General features: G+C 25.1%; 2 protein-coding genes across 6 annotated transcripts; both read left to right on the forward strand.

The window, feature by feature from the left end:
* Positions 1-604: 604 nt before the first annotated feature.
* Positions 605-4,714, forward strand: LOC134834215 (transcription factor Sp4-like). The gene is made up of 2 exons (XM_063848801.1): positions 605-2,769; positions 4,172-4,714. Exons 1-2 carry the CDS (start codon positions 672-674, stop codon positions 4,480-4,482), a joined length of 2,409 nt encoding a protein of 802 aa, XP_063704871.1. The 5' UTR covers positions 605-671; the 3' UTR covers positions 4,483-4,714.
* A 1,398-nt stretch (positions 4,715-6,112) lies between these two features.
* Positions 6,113-18,695, forward strand: LOC134833297 (diacylglycerol kinase theta). Of its 5 annotated transcripts, none has more exons than XM_063847574.1 (18): positions 6,113-6,528; positions 7,252-7,331; positions 7,394-7,499; positions 7,568-7,765; positions 7,827-7,970; positions 8,048-8,107; positions 9,464-9,646; positions 11,217-11,353; positions 11,430-11,551; positions 11,951-12,124; positions 12,185-12,506; positions 12,563-12,792; positions 13,365-13,513; positions 13,902-14,183; positions 14,762-15,053; positions 15,928-16,084; positions 16,144-16,251; positions 18,415-18,695. In XM_063847574.1, the coding sequence occupies exons 1-18, from the start codon at positions 6,414-6,416 to the stop codon at positions 18,556-18,558; spliced, it is 3,003 nt and encodes a 1,000-aa protein (XP_063703644.1). In that variant the 5' UTR covers positions 6,113-6,413; the 3' UTR covers positions 18,559-18,695. The 5 variants fall into 5 exon arrangements, with proteins under 5 accessions (XP_063703644.1, XP_063703645.1, XP_063703641.1 ...); XM_063847575.1 differs by having other exon boundaries at positions 13,902-14,084; XM_063847571.1 differs by lacking the exon at positions 18,415-18,695 and adding an exon at positions 17,143-17,418.
* Positions 18,696-23,463: the final 4,768 nt, after the last annotated feature.

A 23,463-nucleotide genomic window follows, 5' to 3' on the forward strand; every position in this document is an offset into this window, starting at 1 on the left:
CAAATTTTTATCCATTTGGAGCAAGATTTGACAAAAATTGCTTTGACACAGTTTTTGACATAGTTTTTTGACACAGTTTTGCTCTTGATTTAGTTTTCAAATCAAAACTGTGTCAAAGAAAAAAATTTTTTTCAGTTTCAATTTTTTGGCATTTTTGAGTTGTAAAATGATTAAAAAAGTTAAGTTAAGTTTTCTTTTTAATCAAAATATTTTATATAAAGAAATGTTTTTATAAATTCCGTTTTTAATTTAAAATATTTTTTTTTAATTTTCAAGCTTATAAAATGAAGAAAACTTCTGTATTTTTTGAAAATTTAATCTTTTTTAATCTTTTAATTTAATTTTTTTTATTTAAATTTAAAATTAAAATTTATTTTGTTAAAATATTCTAAAAATTGAAAATAATTCTTAAATTTTCTCAAAATTTCTCAAAAAGAAAATTAAAATTTGTATCATCCTAATTTGCTATCATGTTAATTCAAACTCATTGGTTAAAGTGTGAATTAGCGATGTCAAATTAATTTATCACTTTCATTCGTCTCATCACAGTTTAAGAAGTTGACTCAAAACGGTTCGCGCTGACATTTAAAGTCGGCTAATGGCGTCCAAAACACAAGCGAAAAGAGAAAATCCATTAAAATTGTGAATTTAGTGCGAAAACCGCGTCAAAAATGGCAAACACTTCCATCAAAATGGAAACCCCGAACACGAGTCTTCACGACAGCGACGGAAACATCACGATAATGACGGCGACGCCGCAGCAACAACAATCCAGTCCACAACAACAAACATTCACGATAAATCCGCAGCAACTTGCGAGCCTGGGTGGCGGAATTCACGTATCGGGCGCGAATTCGCTGCCCGGAACACCCGTAAAAACGTTCATGACGTCGCCGCAGCTGCAACCGCAACTCATCAACCCCTTTCTGCAAGGCCAGATTCAACTTGCGGGTCAAGCGGGACAACAAATCCAGCTCGCAGGTCAAACGGCGGGCGGACAACCCATTCACATCAATCAAGCGGGCCAAATTCAGGTCGTGCAACCCGTGCAAACGGTAACTGTCGACGGGCAAGAAGCACTTTTTATTCCCGCGACAGGACAACAAATTCAACTGGGGCAAGCGGGACAACAAATTCAACTTGCAGGACAGCACGGACAACAAATTCAGCTGGGACAAGCTGGCGGGCAACCAATTCACATCAATCAAGCAGGTCAAATTCAGCTTGGACAACAACCGCAGCAGCAAACTTTCATCACGCCTCAAGGACAAATTATTAGGGCGCCAAATGTGATGGCGCCGCAAAATCTAATGGCTCAAACTGTTCAACTCCCGAACGGACAAACAGTTCAAGTGATGAATCCGATAATGCAGTTGCCCATGGCGACGCAACAAACGATTCCCGTTCAAGTCCCGATCTCCTTAGGGAACGGGCAAACGATTTATCACACGGTTCAGTTCCCCATTCACGGTGCCATGCCGCAAATTGTTCAACCGCAAATGCAAATTATTCCCCAGATGCCACAAACGACGCAAGTTATCACGCCGCAAGGCATCCAACAGATCCAGCTAACGCCTCTGAGTCAATTGGGACTTCCCAAAATGGACCAACATCAAGCGGTTTCCATCATGCAAGCGTCTCAAGCGACTCCGACAATAACGACATCTGTTGTCACAATGGCGTCAACGCAGGGAAATACGACAACGACAACGTCATCTATCGGCGGGAGTCCGCAACCGACGCAAAGTCTCAATCAGAGCTTGAATACGTCGCAGCACGACAATAGCGGATCCGCCCAAAACACAAGTCAAAACTTAAACACGTCAAATTCGAGTCAATCGGGTCAAAATGCGCAAACGAGTCAAGCGCAGCAACAAATTCAAATTCAACAACTGCCGACCGTTTCGATGGCGCAACAAATTTCGCAGCTGCAGCAAAATGCGCAACCAATTACGATCACGAATGCGCAAGGACAACAAATTTCCGTAATTCCCGCGTTGCAAAATCTCCAAGGCATTCCCGGATTGCAGAATATCCAAACGCTCCAACGTCCTGCGGCCCAAACTGCCCAAAATATCATCCAAATGCCCGCCCAGCAACAAACCCAATCATTCCCCATTCAACATATCCCCGGTTTGGGTACCGTTCAAATTGTTCCCTCGAACATGCTGAACTCGAACACGATCGCGCAAGCAGCTGCCAATGCCCAGCAACCGTCGTACCAACAACTCCAGAACATCACTTTTGCTCCCGCGACGCAAAATATCACAACAATCCCCATGAAACAAGAAGTCCCGATCAAAGTTTTTCTCAAGCAGGAACAAAATCAAGCCGAACAACAGCAGCAGGCGCAAAATCAACAACAACAGCAAAGCAACCAAAATCAATCCACAGCAAATAATAAAAATCAGCAACAAGCTCAATCTCAAAATCAACAAAGTCAACAACACGAAACGACGACTTTTCAAGTAAGCACTGCGAGTTTGACTTCGACGCCAGTGACCTCGACAATAATTGCAACGGGACCAAATACGGATCCGAATAGTACGGCACACACGACGCCAGCGGTGAATGTGAACATCAGTGTGATCGACAATATGGAACAGACGACGAAGACGAGGTTGAAACGCGTTGCTTGTACGTGTCCGAATTGCATTCAGGGCGAGAGGCATGCGGATCGGAAGAAACAACATATTTGTCATATTGCGGGTTGTAATAAGGTTTATGGGAAAACTTCGCATTTGAGGGCGCATTTGAGATGGCATACAGGTGAGAAAGAGATTTTATTTAATTTTTGGTGACCTTTTTACTATTTTTCAATTATTTAAAAAAAAAAATATTTAAATTAAATGAAAAATAATTATTAAATTTTTTATATTTAAAAAAAATATTTTTAATTTTTTAAATTTTATTTAATTTTTGATCAAATTTAAACTGATTTTATGTTTAATATTTATTTTTAATTTTTTTATTTTTTTTTAAATGGAAAATTAGTTTTAAAATAATAAATTACATTTATTTAATTTTTTTTTTCGTTTTTTTTTTCTTTAAATTTTGTTAATTTTTTTTTTTTAAATTAAAAATTTTGATCAAAATTTAATTAAAAAATTAAATTTTAATTTTTTTTCTTGTTCCTTATAAATATTTCTTTACGTATTTTTTACAGTTTATTTTTAATTTTTATTAAAATAATTTGTTAGATTTAAAATAATTATATTATTATTTTTTATTTTGATTTGAATCAACATTTTATCATCAATATTTTTAAAAAATATTTAACTTTCATGTTTTTAATTTTTGAAAAAAAAAATAATTTAATTAAAAATTAATTTTAAAATAATTGATCAAATAGGTGATTTTTTGTCAAAATTTAAAAAAAACGATTAAGTTGCAAAATCATTTTATTTAATTTTTTTTTTCTTACAAATATGAACTTTTTGAATTTTATAAATTATTAAATTTAAAATTTTATTCTTTTTCAAATATTTAAAATAATTTTTAAAAAAATAAGTTTCTTCTTAAATTCAAAATTATGGATTTTTTTGTTGACATTTTTCATATTTTATTGAATTACAGTTTTTTGGACCTTATTGAACTCTTTAAAATTAAAATAATAATTATAGGCATTATTTTTATTAATTTTTTGAGTTTTATAAAAAAAAAAATATTTTATTATTTTAGCTCTAATTTTCAAATTTATTAAAATTGATTCATTTTAAATTAAATAAAATTGAATTATTTTCTAATTTTTTTTTTCATGTTAAAAAAAAATTAATTTAAATTAAAATTTTAAGAAAATTATTACAAACAATTAAAAATTAGATATTTTTTTATATGGGAAAATTTAAGTTGAAATATGCATAAATTTCATTAAAAAATAAATTGAAAAAAAAATTTTGTTCGATACGAAAATTTTTCAAATGAAATCATATTCAAAAAAATAATAAATCTAATTTTTAAAAATATTTTGAATTACCTTTTTTTTAAATTAAAATAAAAATTAATTTGATCATAATTTTATGGTATTTTGAAAAATTGAACATTTTTTTTTCCAATATTTTAATTATAAATTATTTATTTAATTTTTTAATAAGTTTTATATTTTTTCATTTATTTATTTTTTTTATTTTAAGAATTTTTATTAACAATTTTTATTTTTTTTTCCTTATAGGCGAACGCCCCTTCGTTTGCGTCTGGCCATATTGCAACAAACGTTTCACCCGTAGCGACGAGTTGCAACGTCATCGTCGCACGCACACAGGCGAAAAACGGTTTCAGTGTTCCGAGTGCTCCAAAAAATTCATGCGAAGCGATCACTTGTCGAAACACATCAAAACACACAACAAGCCCAAGAAAGATGGCGTCATGCTGATGGGCATGTCAACGCAATCCGCAACGTCAGACAGCAACGAGAGCAGCGATCAAAAGGTCATCATGAGTGTTCGCGACGACGGCACGGAAGAATTTACGCTGGGCTCCTAGTTGTCGCAGGAAACGTTACTTGATGTCAACAGTTACTTCTTCTAAGTAGGATTTTTCCCGAAAAAAAAAATCTGCATAGAAAATTAGTCAAAAATGAGCATCAACAGGGCGTTTCACACGAAAATTTTAACGAAAATTTAAAAAAAAAAAATAAATTGCGAGAAATTTGTACATATTTTAGTGACTGTCACGAAAAATTTTCGATCACTTCACACACTGAATTTACTTAGTACCCTATTACTACTAATAATAATGATAAATTAATACTTAGCTAATATATTCGTTGTTAAAGTTATTATTATTATTAATTATTACTATTCGATAGGACTTAAAATTAGAAGTATTATATTGTAAATGTGCTCGTCTAAGTATTTAAAAAAAATGTAAGGGAATCGTCTTTTGGGTAATTTTGACAGTTAAATTTTTAGAAAAAAATATTAAAAAATTAAATTATTAAAAAAATTTCGGAAAAAAAATTAAATCGAAATTTAACAAGAAAAAAAATTAATTGAAAATTATAAAATAATTTTTTTTAATTAAAATTTTAATTTTTTTAATATTTTTTTAGCTTAAATTTTAAATGATTTAAATTTAATTTAATTTAATCTTGCTAAAAAAAATTATTTGATTTTCAATGAAAAATTAATATTTAAAAATATATCAAAATAATTAAAATTTTTTGAAAATCAAAAAAATATTTTGAATTTTAAATTAAAAGTAAAAATTTAATACCTAAATAAAAAAAAAGAAATTTGACAAATTAAAAAAAAATAATTAAATTTTCGAAATTTTATTTCTATCAAATTTTATTTTTTTTTAATGAAAAATGATTTTTTTTATCCTTAAAATTTTTTAAATTAATTAAAATATTATTTCTTTAAAATTCAAAATTTAAGGGATTAAAAAAGTACTATTTTTATTTAAAAAAAAAACTAAGAAATTGTTTGAAAAAAATTTATTCTCGGGTTTAAAAATTTTTTTTATCCATTAATTTTTTTCCCATTAAAATTAAAATTAAAAAAAAAATATTAAAAAATCAAAATTTTAATTTAAAAAAAATTATCATTTTTAATTAAAAATATTTTAAAATATAAAATTAAATTTTTGACGGATTAAAGACAATATTTAACTTAAAAAAAATAAAATTTTGTAAAAAAAAATTTAAAAGTATTCAAGAAATTTTTTGAGTTCAAAATAATTAAAATCAAATTAAAGTTTTGAAATTAAAAATAAAATTTTAATAGAAAAATAAATGTCAAATCAAATCGAGTCAAAACTAAAAAAAAAATATATTAACTGTCAAACATTCTCCAACGGACTCTCCCGTCATATAAATAAAACATCATATCGCTGTATTTTAAATGAAATTTTGTCTAAATATTTTAAAAAGTAATAAAATAATTGAAATTTTTGTCAATTCCTGCGTTTTCTTGCGAGATGTCGCTCCAAAATTCCTCTGCACGGCGCATGCCACACTCCGTCGGAAAAGCGCATGACCCGTTCCAGCATACACGACGACAACGGACTGTCAGTATTCAGCTGCCCGTAGCGTGCATGCATAGAAAGAAAAATTTTCTTTGATTGTTACAAGACAGGAAAAATTTTGGTTCAAATACATACGAGGCAAAGCGAAGAGTGTCGTGCGAGAAAAAAAATTATTTTTAAAATAACTACTCGTGAAATGGAGATTTAAATGTGGAAAAAGTGAAAAAATGGATGATGATGCCGCATCGAGTCACCTGCACTTGATCTGAGAGTAGTGTGAGTCTCGAAAAACCGGCAGAATCTCGTTTTTTGAATTGTGGAATCTGGATACAAAAAAAAATTATTATTCGTATTACAACACACTTCCAAACATACACACACACACACACACACATACACACACATAACATCTCATCATAAAACCATCTCTCACACCATCACACAAAATGGCGGATACTGCGGGACATAATTTTCAGAAAAAGACATTTCACAAGCCCACTTATTGTCATCACTGTTCGGATTTGCTGTGGGGCCTCATTGGCCAGGGCTACATTTGTGAAGGTAAGCCATACGCGCATCCTCGCAACACCCCAAAATTTCCATCACTCGCAGCGAAAACTTTTTTCCCGTTCGTGTGTCGTCGCCAAAACGCACCTGGCAGCAGCAGGAACCTCCGAAAAACCCCAAAAATGTGACCTGTGATGTCTGAAGAAGATGCGGATCGAAGAAAAATCCTGAAAAACATGAAGAAAACATGAAAATTGGAAAATATTTTTTTCCAAAAGAAATTTTGTGTGACGTATAAAACACGTACAGCCCGTTTCTGAAGAAAATCTTACCTGTTTGACACACGAGAAAAAATTTTCAAGTGATTTTTTTTTCTGAAAAATGTTTTTAAAAAATGAGTTCTTCGGAAGATAAAAAAAGAAATAAAAATAAAAGAATTAAATCGTCAAAAATTCAAAAAATAAAAATATAAAAAAATTAAAAGTGATGAAAATTTATGAATAAATTTTTTTAAATTAAAAAAAATAATTTTTCATAGAAATTTAAAAAAAAAACTTTAAAATTATTCAAAAATTCATGTGAAAAATTTTGAAAAAATTTAAATTGATGAAAATTAGTGAAAAAAAATTAATAAAAAAATTTTAACAGTTTTTCATAAAAAAAAAACATTAAAACGCTTCGAAAATTCATGAAAAAAATTAAAAAGTGATGAAAATTTTGTGAAAAAAATAATTTTAAAAAATATAAAAAAATTAATTCTTCAATTTTTTTTTTCAGTTTGCAATTTTATAGTGCATGAAAAGTGTCATCAACTCGTTGTAACTCCATGTGCTGGAAGTGCTCCGTTAGAAATAAAGGTAAAAAATCAATTTTACCCGAAAAATTTTCATATTTTTACATGAAATTCATTTTTTTGTAGAATCCTGTAGCACATTGTTGGTCGGAGCCAACAAGTCATAAGCGAAAACTCTTCTGTAATGTTTGTCGGAAACGTTTGGACGATGCGCCAGGAGTTCATTGTCTCAGTGAGTGTCGAAATTTCTCAAAAAATTAAAAAATAAGTGATAAAAACAATTTTTTTAAATTTTTTTAGTTTGTGAATATTACACACATCTCGAATGTGTCGATTTTGCAATTCCCGATTGCAAGGAAAATGCCACCTATGTGCCAGGAAAAGATCTTAACTCCGTGAAGCACCATCATCATTGGCGCGAAGGAAATTTGCCGCAATCATCAAAGTGTCAAGTAGCAAAATGTAGGAAAACGTGTTGGTCAACCGAGTGTCTGACGGGTAATTTTTTGAATTTCTCCCTAAAAAATCATTTTTTTCAAAATTTTCTAATTTTTTTAAGGATACCGCTGCGAATGGTGCGGTTATACCGTGCACGGCGGCTGTCGCAAAGACATGAATCCCGAATGTGACTTTGGAGGCTTGCGCGATATTTATTTGCCGCCGCATGCCGTTTCCATTCCAAGGACTGAGGTTTCCATGGAAGGTGAGTTTTTTGCCTAAAATTTGATGAATTTTTTAATGAAAAATGAATTTTTGTGATTTTTTTCGTTTTTTGCTCAGCTATCATTGGAATGCAACCTAAAAGTAAGCAAACTCCTATTCAACGTGATTTTTCATGTCGTAAGTATTTGTTTTAGTTCCGTTCAGTGTTCACGAAAAAAGTTGAAATGTTCGAAAAATTAATAAAAATGATAGAAAGTTGTGTAGATTTTACTTGATTCCTCATGAAAAGTGGCGGATTTGATGGTTGAAAGAAGAGATAATGATGAAAAATGTTAAATTTTAGTAAAAATTCTCGAAAATTTCAGAGAAAAAGTTTAAGTTAAAAAAGCTAAAATTTTAAATAAAAATTTGTAAAAATGAAGCTTTTGAGCCCAGTTGATATTGACCTTTACGTTTGTTTTTAATTTTCAAATAATATTTTTTTGTAAATTTTGAATAATTTACAAAATTTTAAAGGCATTAAATCATATTTTTATTATATTTTTCTTCAAAAATTTTTTTTTTTAAATTCAGAAATACTTCAGATTGGAATTAGGCTCAATTTTGAGTCTTAAATGAACAAATTTTAATAAATTTTAAACTTCTCGAGACTTTTTTGAATTAAAAACTTAAATTTTAAATTAATTTCTTTAATTTTAAGACGTCGTTAGGGACTTAAAATCTCCTAAAATGAAAAATTAGGTAAAATTTGAGCCTTAATGTGAGAATTTTTTTCAATTTTAAGCCTTTTAGATCTTTTTAGGTATCATTTAATCTCAATTTTGGAAGATTTTTTCGCATTTTTTAGATTTTAAAAAATTTTTTTCTTCTGAGAGAGCATTTTAGAACATTTTACTCACAAAAATTCATCGTAAAAAGAATTTTAAACCTAAAATTTTTATCAAAATTTTTTTTTTAAATTCTCATAAAATTAGCATTACCTAATTGCCTTAAAACCTTAAAATTAAAAATAAGTTTTAATTATCTTTTTATTTTTTATTAATTTTATTTATTTTTTTAAATATTTTATTTTATTTTTATTAATTTTATCTTAATTTTTTTTTTTTTAAATTTTGTATAATTTTTTTTTAATTAAATTTTTATTTATTTTTTTTTAATAAAATAAATTAATTTATTTATTATTTTAATTTTTCATTTATTTTAATTAAATTTTATTTTTATTTAATTTTTTTTTAATTTTATTTCAAGATCCTGTATGATTAAATATTTTCGAATTAAAAATCAAAATTTGAAAATTTAATATAATTAAAACGACTTTTCAGAGTACCTTTCATCAGAAAATCCGTCACAATTTCCCCCAATAACCAAAAGTTTTCACCATTTGAATGTCTTTTAAGCCCAAATTTCGATGTAACCAATTTTGTTCATTCAAATTAGTCGATTTTAGTCTAAATTTAGAGCAACAGATGATCTCAAAAACTTTAAATTTGCTCAAAAATTGACTAAAAACGTCTTTTTTCTCGAAAATTTCAGCACGCAGCATTTCCGAAGAGTTCAGCAGTGGCGACACGTCCCGCTTTAGAGATGAAGAATACGATCGCAAACCAGAACCAAGCACCAGCAGTCAAACTGGAACGCACAGTCGATCTGATTCCACACACAAAACCGACAAGGAACGAGATAAAAGAGAGAAACGGGAAACGGAAAGAGATGAAGGCAAGTACAGCGCGTCGACACAGAGAGAGTTACTTTTATTATTTGAAAGTTTCATGTTTTTCCTTTTCATCCATGCCTTGCCTTTTTGCCACACCGAGTGTCGCTGCTGCGTTACATATCATTTTCATTTCATTGATAAAATAATAATAATAACAATACACTTCGTTTCAATTCAATTACAAAAATATACCGACGACGCACACACACTCACTCACTTTGTGTGACATGACATTTAATGTTGATGATACACATTGCATTTATAAATCATGAATCAATATGTGTTTTCATTCAACTTTTTGTCGCGTTTTCAACGGAAAAGTGTCGTTTTTGCCTGTCCGAGACTTTGATTTTAATTTAGTTAATAAAAAATATTAAAATTTTCCAAAAAATTATAAAAAATTCGAAAATTTTTTTAAAAATAAAATTAAATTTTGTGGAAAATTTCAAATTAAATTAAAAATATTTGTATCAAAGATAAGGAAAATTCAAGAAAATCTTTAAAAATTTATTTTGAAAATTTTCTAATATCCAAGGAAAATTAAAAAAAAAATTCATTGAGTAAAGAAAAAATTAAATTTTTTTAATTTTTTAAAATTTTTCTAAAATTATTTAAAAAAAAAATTTTTTTTTGGAGGGAAATTTATGAATATTTTCCAAAATTTGATAAAAATTCGAATGAATTTAGAAGAGTTTTGAAAAAAAAATTTTTGTTTAGAAAAATTTATGAAAATGTTTCAAATTTGAGGAAAATTTAAAAAAAATTCCATTAAAGAAAAAAAATTAAAAAAATTTTTTTGGAGGAAAATTCATGATAATTTAAAAAAAAAATTAAGCAAAAAATGGAAATTTTTTATTGAACTTGGAAGAAATATTTAAACTATTAGCTTTAGGAAAAATTTCATAGATTTTTAATTAATTTTAATTTAATTGAGTAAATTTTAAGAAAAAACTATTTTGAGGAAAATTCTGAAAAATTTAATTAAAAAAGATTTTAATCTTAGAATAAAAATTTAAAAAAAAATTATTAAAATTTTAAGAAAAAAATTAGAAAAATTTTTAATTTTTGAAAAAGTTTAAAAAAATTTTAAAAATGTTCAGGCAAATACCTGGAAAACTTTTAAAAAAATAATTGACACAAAATATGAATTTAGGAAAATTAAAAAAACAAAAATATTTATGAAAATACTTAAGAAAATTTTGAAAAATTCTCATGATCTTTGAATAATTTGAAAAAAAAAATTCGATGAAAAAAAAAACTCAAATTAGTTCAAATCTTAAAGAAATATTTAAAAATTTTAAATTTTATGAAAATTTAAAAAAAATTAAAATGCGATAAAATCTCAAAATCGACAACTTTTTCAACCACATCTCACTTTATGTTGTCCCCATTTCGAGCATCTGCTTGAATGAATGTACATGCCACGCAGTTATCATCACAAACCGACAAGGAAACTGTCTTTCCATCTCTCTCATCTCATTCACATTTTGCAACAAAAACCATTCAATCGATGACATGTTGTCCTGTGAAAGAAATGACGTGCTAAATATCTGTCTTTTGAAAATTTTGCAGAAACAATCAAAGTATTTGACGGTAATTGTTCACTACGAAGACGCATCTACAAAGCCGTCACTGTTCCGCGACAATGCAACTTGGAACAATTACTCGAAACTGCTTCAAAAGCATTCCAAATAAGACGTGATCATAATGTGAGTTTTAAATTTTTACTTGAAAATTTTTGCTTGGTTTGAATTAATTGGAATAATTTTTTTTAAATTTTTGAAGGATTTTTACTTAACGGATTTATATGCTCCTGGACCGGAAGAATGTCGAGTTCAGGATCCGAATCCTGTGTTGAATTTACACAGAATGGAAGGAAAACGACCAGCTGTTATTTTGCGATATCGGTAAGTTTTTTGCTTCTTTTTGCCGAAAATTGATCTGAAAAAAATTATTTAAAAAAAAATAAAAAAAAAAAAAAATTTTTTTATAAAAAAATATTTAAAAAAAAAATTTAAAAAAAAATAAAAAAATAAAAATTAATATAAAAAAAATAATTAAAATTAAAAAAAAAATTAAATTAAATTTTAATATTTTTTTAAATATTAAAAAAAATATTTAAATATTTTTTTAAATTAATTATTTTTTTTAATTAAAAAATATTGTAAATATTATAAAAAATAATTTAAAAAAAAATTATAAAAAATAATTTTAAAAAATAAATTAAATTTATTTTTATAAATTTTAAATTAAATTTAAAAAAATAATTTAAAATGTAAAAATAAAAAAAAAATATTAAATTTCAGTGATAATGAAATTGAAAATGGCTCTGTGAGAGTCTATCCGGGAAAACTTCAGCAAATCCAACCAAACATAACTTTTGTCGAGATTCCAGTAAATGATGGAACAACCGTTAAACAATTAATTCGAGAGGCGCTTAATAGATTCGGATTACGTGATCACAATATTGACGATTACAGGTAAAAAAAATCAAAATTTTCATAAAAATTCAATTAAAAAAAAAAATTTTTTTTTCAAAGATGTTCCGAAATCCTGCTCGATCGAGGCGTCACAGAACGCGTACTCGACGAACACGAACGCCCGTGGGAAATAATGAAGCAACTCGCCAAAGACTCGATACGACAAATGGAGGTAATGCGATTCTATCTGCAGTTGAAACGCGATCCGCACGGTCCGAATCTCGCACTTTTCATCGGGAATCTGGCGCCGGGCTTGTCGCAACGCAACTACGAACAAAGTCTCATGGATATCTTGGGACCCGAGAACAAATTTACGAGTATCGGTCCCATCTACTACGAATACGGGTCGCTAGTTATTACGTACGAAAATGCCGAAGTTGCGGTAAGTTGAGCTGAAATTTCTTTAAAAATCGGGTTTTAATGAGGAAATTTTTGCAGATACGATCGTTTTATGCGTTGCGTGAAGCGCGCGTTGAGGAGAAGAAGTTGTTAGTGCTGTTATTGCCAAATATCGAACACACGATGGTCAAGCCGGAGGTTACGCCTTTGCTGGTTTTCGTGAATGTCAAGTCTGGCGGATGCCAAGGTTTAGAATTAATCAATAGTTTTCGCAAATTGTTGAATCCGTATCAGGTGTTTGATTTGGAGAATGGCGGTCCGTTACCTGGGTGAGTGTTTTTGACAATTTTTCTTAAAAAAAAAAAATTAAAATTAGTAAAAAATTTTAACATTTCAATTTTTTTAATTACTTAAAGCTTTTAATTCCTTTTTTATTAGATAAAAAATAAATTTATTTTTTATTATTAAAAAAAATTAAAAATAATAATAATTTTAATTTTAATAAAATTTAAATTTATTAAATTATTTATTATTAATTTTTTAAGATTTAAAATGAAAAAAAAATAGTACAAAATATTTTATAAAAAAAAAAATTAATTGATTCATCAAAAAATATTTAAGAAATTTCAAAAAAAACGAAAATAATTTTTTTACAGGTTTAAAAAAAAATTAAATTAATTTTTTGAATAACTTTAAATAAAATATTTAAATAATTATTTCAATAATTTTTTATATTTTTTTGAAAAAAAATCAAAAAATTTATTTCGTATTTTCATTAAAATTTAATTTCTCATAATTTTTTTATTAAATTAAATTTTTTTAATTTTTTTTAAAATGTGAAATTTTTTTAAATTATTTCTGAATTAAAAACATTTTTTTAATCAAAAACTCACATTTTCAGGTTGTACGTTTTCCGGCACATTCGTTACTACAAAATTCTCGTGTGTGGCGGCGACGGAACAATTGGCTGGGTCTTACAATGCCTTGACAACGTGGGACAGGACTCTGAATGTTCCAGCCCGCCATGCGCTATTGTGCCATTAGGAACAGGTAAATTTCTTATTTTTGAAATTTCTTTAAATTTTTCTAAAAAAAATATTTTAAAATAATTTAATAAAAAAAAAATTAAATAAAAAATTAAAAAAAAAAATTAAATTAAATAAATAAATTAAATTAAAATAAATTTATTTAATATTTTTTATTTAAATTATTTTTTTTTAAATTATTAATAAATTTTACAAAAATAAAAAAAAATATTTTATTTAAATAAAAAAAAAAAATTAAAATTAAAAAAAATATGAAATTTTACTTAAACTTCATTAAAATAAATTATTAATTATTTTTTTAATTAATTAAAATAAATTAAATTAATTAAATAATAAATTAAAATAATAAAAATTTATTAAAATAATTAATTTAAAAATTTTTAAATCAACAGGAAACGACTTAGCGCGCGTATTAAGATGGGGTCCCGGATACACGGGAGGCGAGGATCCCCTCAACTTATTACGCGACGTAATTGATGCGGAAGAAATACGACTCGACCGATGGACTGTCGTATTCCATCCGGAAGACAAACCCGAAGAGGCTGCCGCAGCAAAGGCGCCATCAAATCCATCTGGTAAGACAAAGAAGAAGACCCAACCAAGACAACAACAACCACTTCAATCAGAATCACACCAACCGCCAAATCAACATCATCATCATTCGGTGACACAAGGTCAATTGGTGTCTCAAAAATAACAAAAAAAATATCAAATTTTTTAAAAAAAGACCAAAAAAACGAAAAAATTTCTTAACAATTTTTTTTGTGTGCTAAATCCCTGTTGTATCATATATAATTAATTAATTTAATAATGTCATGTAAATTTTTTGCATTAATCAGTATATAACATTGCTATTGATTTATTTGATTGCTCGATGTTTAGTTTAAATGGATATGAAAAAAAAGTTGAATGTTGTCAAAAAAAAAAAAGCAATTAAGTTACAGAAATCCCCTTTCTCTCTTTTTTATGCCATTCCCGCCCTCAATGAGACACCAGCTTTTTATTTTTTCATCCAATTAAGAGATTTTAACGCAAAATTCATTTTTCACAAACCGCCGTTAAAGTCTCTTAATGCGGAAAATTATACATAAAGAAAAAATATAAAAACAAAAAAAGTGAAAAAAAAATTAATTTCTATACATAAATAATCAATGTTACATACTTGTTGTTACTTAACCCTGTGCTGTAGTTCAAAAAAAAAATCGAACAAAAAATTAAAATTTAATTTTTTTTTCTCATTTTTTATCAACAGGAGCAGCACAAAGCGAAGACAATTCCCAAATATTCGTCATGAATAACTACTTTGGCATTGGTATCGATGCAGATCTGTGTCTTGATTTCCATAATGCGCGCGAAGAGAATCCGGAAAAGTTCAATTCGCGTACCCACAACAAGGGCGTGTACTTTAAGATGGGTCTGAAGAAGGTAGTTGGCAACAAGAGGAAGCAGGTGAAGGAGCTTCATAAGGAAATTAGGCTGGAAGTTGATGGAAAAGTTGTCGAATTGCCGCCTGTTGAGGGAATAATTATTCTAAATATTTTGAGGTAAGGTCATTTTTTATTAAAAAAAAATATTTCAAAAAAAAATAAATTTTCATAAGAATTTATTTTTTTTTATTTTAAATTTATTTAAAAATAATTTTTAAATTAATTTAACTTAAATTTATTAATTTTAATTAAAAAAAAATTAGAAAAAAATAATAATAAAAAAAAATTATTATAATTATTAAAAATATTTTTTTTTTAATTTTTTCTTAAATATTAAATTTAAATTGAAATTAATTTAACTTTAATTATTAATTTATTTTAATTCCATTATTAAATAATTTGAAAAAAAAAATTATGAAAATATTAGTGAATTTTATTTTATTAATTTTTAAATATAAATTTATAGAAATTTAATTAAATTAAAAATTAGTTGAATAGTTGAATAGAGTTGAAATTTTAGTTGAATAAAATTTCTAATTTTTTATTCAAATTAAATTAATATTAATTTTACTTATTGAAAAATATTTAATTTAATTTAATTTAAAATCCAATTATATCTAATTAAATAAATTTAATAAAAAAAAATTAATTTAATTTAATTTTTTTAAAAAATAAAAAAAATCTTTTCTTTTTAAAATTTCTTAAAATAATTTTATTTAAAATATTATTTAATTTAATAACATAATTAAAAATTAAATAATTTTAATTTAAACAAAAATTTTTATTTATTTAATTTTTACTTAGATTATAAAAATATTAAATTTATTATTTTTTTCTTGAATTAATTTTTTATTTTATTTTATTATTTTTTTTAATTAAATTTTATTCAAAAAATTAAAATTTTATCAACATTTATTTAAAATTTCAAAAATTTAAACCAAAATTCTTAAATTTTAATTTCTAACAAATTTTAATTATTTTATTTTTTCAGTTGGGGATCCGGCGCTACCCCATGGGGCACGGAGAAAGAAGAACAATTTAGCAAGCCAAATCATTGGGATGGCATGTTAGAAGTCGTCGGTGTTACGGGCGTCGTGCATTTAGGCCAAATACAATCAGGATTCAGGTCAGCGTTGAGAATCGCTCAGGTAAACTTTTAAAATTCTAAAAAATCAACAAAAAATAAAAAATAAATTTTTCTCCAAAGGGTGGTCACATAAAAATTCATCTGTTTTCGGATATTGCGGTACAAGTAGATGGCGAACCATGGATCCAAAGTCCCGGAGACGTTGTTGTACTCAAATCAGCACTTAAGGTAAGAATCCTTTAAAAATTAAAAAAAAAATTAAATGGAAATTAAATTAAAAAAAAAATCGTGAGGAAAAAAAAATATTTAAAAAAAATGTTAAAAAATCAAAAAATTTTATTTTTGCATGAAATCGCACGAAAATTAAAAAAAAATCATACACATCAACATACTTCACATAAAAATTGTTACTCACTTGCTTATTTGCATTTTTTCTTTAAATTTTATAATTTTTAACAATTTTTGCATTTTTTTATATTTTTTTTTTATCAGCATGAAAATTTCTACAAAATCTTTAAAATTTTAAAAAATAAAATCGCGAACGCCTGGTTACTTAAGTTGCTTAATAAAAAATATTTCCGCTCCCTTAAAAAAAAATAAAAAATAAATAAAAGCTGTGATTGTCCCCGTTGGTTGTAAAAATCCGAATTTTTGTTCCCCAAAATATTATTTTAATTAAAAAAAAAATAAATTGGAGACTTCGAGAATATTTGCCGACGAAAGCACCATCACCTGTAATAAAATCCCCGCTAAAAGCTTAAATATTTTTAAAAAAAATTAAAAATTGTAAAAATATTTTTTTATATATACACATTTATTTTTAAAAATGAACATAAACACAAAAAAATAAATAATTTGAGGACATTGGTGTTTTTATATGTTGCAAATACGTTTCATACGCTCATCTCAATATATACTGTTGTTATAAATGTAGCGAAAATATTTTATTATACATACATCTTATTATATATAATTATAAAAAAAAATACAAAAAAGGCGATTTTTTCACAAAAATGTATAAAAACCTTCGAAAAAACACTCTCACTTCTAATTTTTCTATCTCTTTAAAAAAATCTTTTTTTTTATCATTATTATTCTTGATATTCACCACAATCACAGGCAAAAATGCTGAAGAAAAGAAAATGTAAAAGGAGAGACTCACAAGCAGCGTCGACCTCGTCTGCAACTCTTGCAGCCGCTTCGGCAGCCTCTGCCTTCAATGCGCAATTCTCTGGCGGCGGCGGCGGCTCCTCTACGGCGATAACTAGTTCGACAACTAGTATCACGTACCAAATGTCGGTTACAAATGTTAGTGGGACACAATCAGATAACAATGGGGAAAATAAAGACAAGGAATCCCTCAATACCGCATAAAATTCCTGTCCGTCTGGTCCTTATTCTCCCTCCTTTCCATGCTTTTTATTATGATTCTGCAAAAAAATTTCTTTTTTTTCCTAAATATTTGTTTAATTTTTTTTTTTTAATTTAAAAAAATATTTTTTCTTATGAAATGAAATGCTTTAGATATATAGAAAATCCTAAAAAAAATTATAAAAAATATTTTTCTCACTTAATTATTTTTTTTTAATAATAAAAAGTAGTTTTTGCAATGCATTGCTAATTTTAATAAAATATTTAATTATAATTTAATTATTTAAAAAAAATTAATTATTATATTTATTATTATTAATTAATTATATATAATTATAATTATTTAATATTATATTAAATAATATATATAATTAATTAAATTATTATTAATAATTAATTCATGCATGTTTTTAAAAAAATAATAATTTATTTATTAATTATGTCCTTTTTATTAATATTAATTTTAATTGTTCATGCATTTTATTTGCATTTTCCCCATTTTCAATAAAAAAAATTAATTAACATTCACCAACATATATAATTAATATGATAAAAAAAATAGTACCGCAAACGAAAAAAAAAAATCTTACAAAAAATGACGCCGATGGCCTAAACAATGAAATATCATATTATTATATTCATCATGCTATTTATTAATTAATTATTAATATTATTATTTGAATATATATTGCATATTTTTATAATATATATTAACAATTGTAATATGAAAATTATATAAAAAAAATATATATATATGAAAATTGTTTATTAATTAAAGTGACTTGAACTTAGCACAATCAATATTAATTATTAATTATATTTTATATATATAAATAACACACTTCAATATAACGAAGCGAAAAAAATTATTATATTTATTTATTAATTAATTAAAAAAAATATTTAAAAAAGTGAAGCACGCATTACACACACAAAAAATAATAATAATTAAAAAAAAAAATAAAAAAGAAAAATAAATAATGGACCGGACGGTGCTCTTATTCTTCTTCTCCTACACAGGCAACTATGTTGAAAAAAATCAAGGGTAAAATGAAGCGTCGCAACACAGAACCAACAATGGCAGTTGGTGGTCCCGGTACACAACTATCACTGCCCACGCCTCACGAACCTGACGATCTGGACTCGAATAACACGGATTTTTGAATATGGTATAACGAGCGACTGATTTAACGTGCTGATGTGCAATATATCGATGTTTATTCTTAATCATTACAACAACAACAATAATAACTAAAAAAAAATTAAAAATTATTTTTTTTTATTAAAATTTATTTTTTCCTCTCCCCCTATTTAAAAATTTTAATTTAAAAAAAAAATTTTATTAAAAATAAATTTTAAAAAAATTATTAAAAAAACCCTCAACCCATAGAAAAAACCGGAAAATCATCAAAATACATTTACCTATTACAAAGATGTAATGTAATAGATTTTTGGAATTTTTGATGTTTTAAGTTTAAAAAAATTCCGTGACACGTGAGTTGCAAGGGTACGTTTAAATTAGTTGCTCTGTTATTTATTTAATAATAAAACTAAAAAAAAATAGAAAATCTTCAAAGATCGAGTAAAATAACTTACTTCCATACAAAAAAATGAAACATATAAATCTCTCTATATATAAAGAAAAAAATATTATATATTGAAAGGACTCTAAAAAAAATCACGTGCTGGACATGAAAAAGAACAGTGATGATGAAAAACTCAAAAACAAAAAAAAAATATTTATTATGAATGAAAAAAAGTGAATGTATTAAAAAACAAACAAAAAAATGAAAAGTAGTGAACATATAAAAAAAAGTGAAAGAAGTGTAGAAAAACTGGACTTTTTTGAAAATTATATAAGAAATTAATGAAGAATATATAAAATAAATATAAAAAAATTACTTTATCATCAATCAAAATGATATACATTTAAAAAAAAAGTTATTAGCGGAAATACAAAAAAAATAAAAAAAAAATATATAATAAAAAAAAGATTAATTAATGGAAAAATGTCCGCAATATTTTCACCTCAAATGATACACCTAAAAAAATTATTATTATTAAAAAATGTATTTATTAAAAAAAAACGATAATAACTTATATACTTTCATACAACAACAACACACAAATACACAAAAATAAATAAAACACATAAATGATTTAAAACAAAACGTATTTAACCATCAAAATATCAAGAAATAATTAAAAAAAATCAATCAATTTATTAATTAATTATTATTATGTATTAATATTATGTTATATTATCTATATAATTATTAATATTAATTTTATAATAAATAATTAATATAATTATAATTAATTAATTAAAATAAAAAAAAATAATAATTAAATTAATTTAAATTTTAAATTAATACTTATTTTTTTAATTTAAATTAATTAATTTAATTATTAATATTAATTTAATAAAAAAATAATTAATATAAATAAAATTAATTATTTAAATTTAAAAAATAATAATTAAGTTATTTAATTTAAAATTTTAAATTAAATTAATATTTATTTTTTTAATTTAAATTAATGAATTATTAATATTAATTTAATAATAAATGATTAATATTAATTAATAAATTAATTAAATTAAAAATTATTAATTAAATTATTTTTTTTGATTTAAATTAATTAATTATTCATATTATTTTTAAAAAATTAATATTATTAATTATAAAACACGAAAAAGTTAAAATAATAATTAAATGTATAGATAAAAAATATTTTTGTTTATTTAAAACGCAAGGAATAATTTTTTTAAAGCATTTCAAAGAATATATATATTTATAAAATAAATGAAATATATAAAAAAAAAACAAATACGTGACCCACCAACCAACCAATTAATAAAAATATATTCCTTGTTTATTTATTTATTTTTTAAATTTATTTTTATTACATTCTAACATACATACAATACAAAGACGCGAGTGAACGAACTCAAATTAAAAAATAATTAAAGAAAAAAAATATATATAATAATTATATGAACATCCACACACACACACACACGCATTATGCGCGCGCTTAAAAAAAATAAAATATATTTATTTAAAAATAAATAAAAAAAAAAAAATAAAAACCCATCGGTATAACCAGGATATTTGCAATCAAAACAGAAATAATAATTAATAATGTAGAACCCATTTCTTCGACGGAAAATCCAATCATTATCATCGCGAACACTTTGTCTTATTATTATTAATTATTATTATATATAAATCTAATAGATAACACATACTACAACATTAAAACAACTGAGACACTTACACATCTGCGATACGAATTATTTGTACGCAGTAGAAATGGTTTAAAGAATTTGCTTTAAAAAAAAAACTTGAGATCTAAAAAAAATTATTATTATATATAAAAAAAAATAATTATATATAATGATAAAAAAATACGAATAATTCTTTTTTCAAACCAAACTATATGTCGATCGTTGTAGTATTAAAAATTAAAGAAAAAAAAACTAAAATTATGCGATCGTTAAAAAAATTAATGATACAAAATAAAATCCTTTAGTTATACATAAAATATATATATAAATGATTATTATTATGATTATTATTGTAAAACATAAATAAAAAAAATATATATTATTAAAATTAAAATCGGATCATTGCCTGGCCTTAATCGGAATGAGTCTTCATGGCAATGGTCAAAAATAAAAAAAAAATGAAAAAACTCACCAAGCAGCATATGTAGGGGCTCAGTGGAAAGATTGCTCTCGATTCCGAGTCACGTCACAAAATTTCGTCGATGCTTGTTATTATTGTCACCTATGAAAGCTGCCAATAATGACAATCATCTGAATTTGTGACGTGAGGAGGGGATTTTTCCACATACATTTTGCTGAATGGTGACTATATACATAATATAAATAAATATATATTTAAAATTAATTATTAAATATAAAGTAAAAAAAACACACAATGAAAGCGCAAGAAATTAGTATTTAATAATTATATTATTACTATTATTATGTATATTATAATAACTATATAGTGACAAAAAAAAAACGTTTAAAAAATGACCATTCTCTTTGATTGATTACAATATGAAAAAAACATAAAGAACATCATATTGTAACTTTTTTTCGGAATATGACGGAGTAAGATATATATTCTTATATATAATTAAAAAATAATTAAAAAAAAAACTTCATTCATATTTATATAAATCGTAAAATTTGACAGATTTTTGATTACCAACCCCCTCCCCTCCCCCAAGAAAAAAATGATAACATAGAAGAAACAATTGAAAAGTTTACTATATATTTAAAAAAAATACAAAATATATTGCAAACAATTCTCTAAACATACAAAAAAAAAATGAAAAAATACATAAAATATGAATAACAAATAGAATTGATGTAAAATGTGAAACCGAACGATTTTTTCCTACATATAAAAAATATTTCATATATAAAATTGTAACTACTATCATTTTTCTTACCTAACACAAATACAAAGTAAAAAATAAAAATAAATAAATAAAAAAAAAATCAAAAAACATCGGAAGGGAAAATAAAAATTTATTATTCAATTCATCCACGAATTGCCAAAGTTAAAAATATAAAAAAGTTTCAATTATTATAAACACAAATTAATTAATTGTAAGAATTTTTCGTCATTAATTAATTTATTAACTTTATATTATTATTGTATTAAAAATGCAAAAAAGTAATTATTTTTTATGTATTATTACTATTATTAAATTGATAATTATTTAACAAACATTACCATGTTACTTTGAAATATATTCGTACAAAAAAAAAATTGGAAGGATAATGTTAAACTATGGAAGAAAATTGAATTTGGTTATTTAAAAAAAATATAATAAAAAAGAAAATTATATAAAAATGAAAATCCTACTACTTGACACACATGAACAAGAAAAAAATATATATAAATTATAAATATATATAAAATTCTATGTGATTATTAAATAGGTTAAAACTGTGAAAATAGAAAAATAAATGTAATTATGAAAAAAAAAATTTTTTTTTTACTTTTTGAGAATTTTTTTAAGTTTTCAACGTTAAAAAAATACAACAAAAAAGGTAAGTTTATTATGAGGGCTTATGTACCCATTTTTGAAGATTGAGTTAGATCACCGTTCTCCTTTTAAAGATGTTAGCAAAAAAAAAAATTGATGAAAAAAAATTTCAAATTGAAGGTTTTGGCATTAGAAACAACTTTTGTTTTGGACTTTTTCCTAAAATTTTGCGTTTTCGATGTACAGGTTTTATTTAGCAAAAAAATCGAAACAAAAAAATCATTGGAGGTTCAAACTCTGATTTTTTTTGCAAGTCATTTTTTGACCAGTTTTAAGCCTAAAATTGAATAAATATTCATTCTAAAGTTGATTTCTGTTCATATTGAGTCGATATTTGACGAAACAAAAAAATCAGAGTTTGGAGGTTCAAACTCTGATTTTTTTTGCAAGTCATTTTTTGACCAGTTTTAAGCCTAAAATTGAATAAATATTCATTCTAAAGTTGATTTCTGTTCATATTGGGTCGATATTTGACGAAACAAAAAAATCAGAGTTTGGAGGTTCAAACTCTGATTTTTTTTGCAAGTCATTTTTTGACCAGTTTTAAGCCTAAAATTGAATAAATATTCATTCTAAAGTTGATTTCTGTTCATATTGGGTCGATATTTGACGAAACAAAAAAATCAGAGTTTGGAGGTTCAAACTCTGATTTTTTTTGCAAGTCATTTTTTGACCAGTTTTAAGCCTAAAATTGAATAAATATTCATTCTAAAGTTGATTTCTGTTCATATTGGGTCGATATTTGACGAAACAAAAAAATCAGAGTTTGGAGGTTCAAACTCTGATTTTTTTTGCAAGTCATTTTTTGACCAGTTTTAAGCCTAAAATTGAATAAATATTAATTCTAAAGTTGATTTCTGTTCATATTGGGTCGATATTTGACGAAACAAAAAAATCAGAGTTTGGAGGTTCAAACTCTGATTTTTTTTGCAAGTCATTTTTTGACCAGTTTTAAGCCTAAAATTGAATAAATATTCATTCTAAAGTTGATTTCTGTTC

The sequence above is a fragment of the Culicoides brevitarsis genome, chromosome 3, assembly GCF_036172545.1.
Source record: "Culicoides brevitarsis isolate CSIRO-B50_1 chromosome 3, AGI_CSIRO_Cbre_v1, whole genome shotgun sequence".
Lineage (NCBI taxonomy): Eukaryota > Metazoa > Arthropoda > Insecta > Diptera > Ceratopogonidae > Culicoides > Culicoides brevitarsis.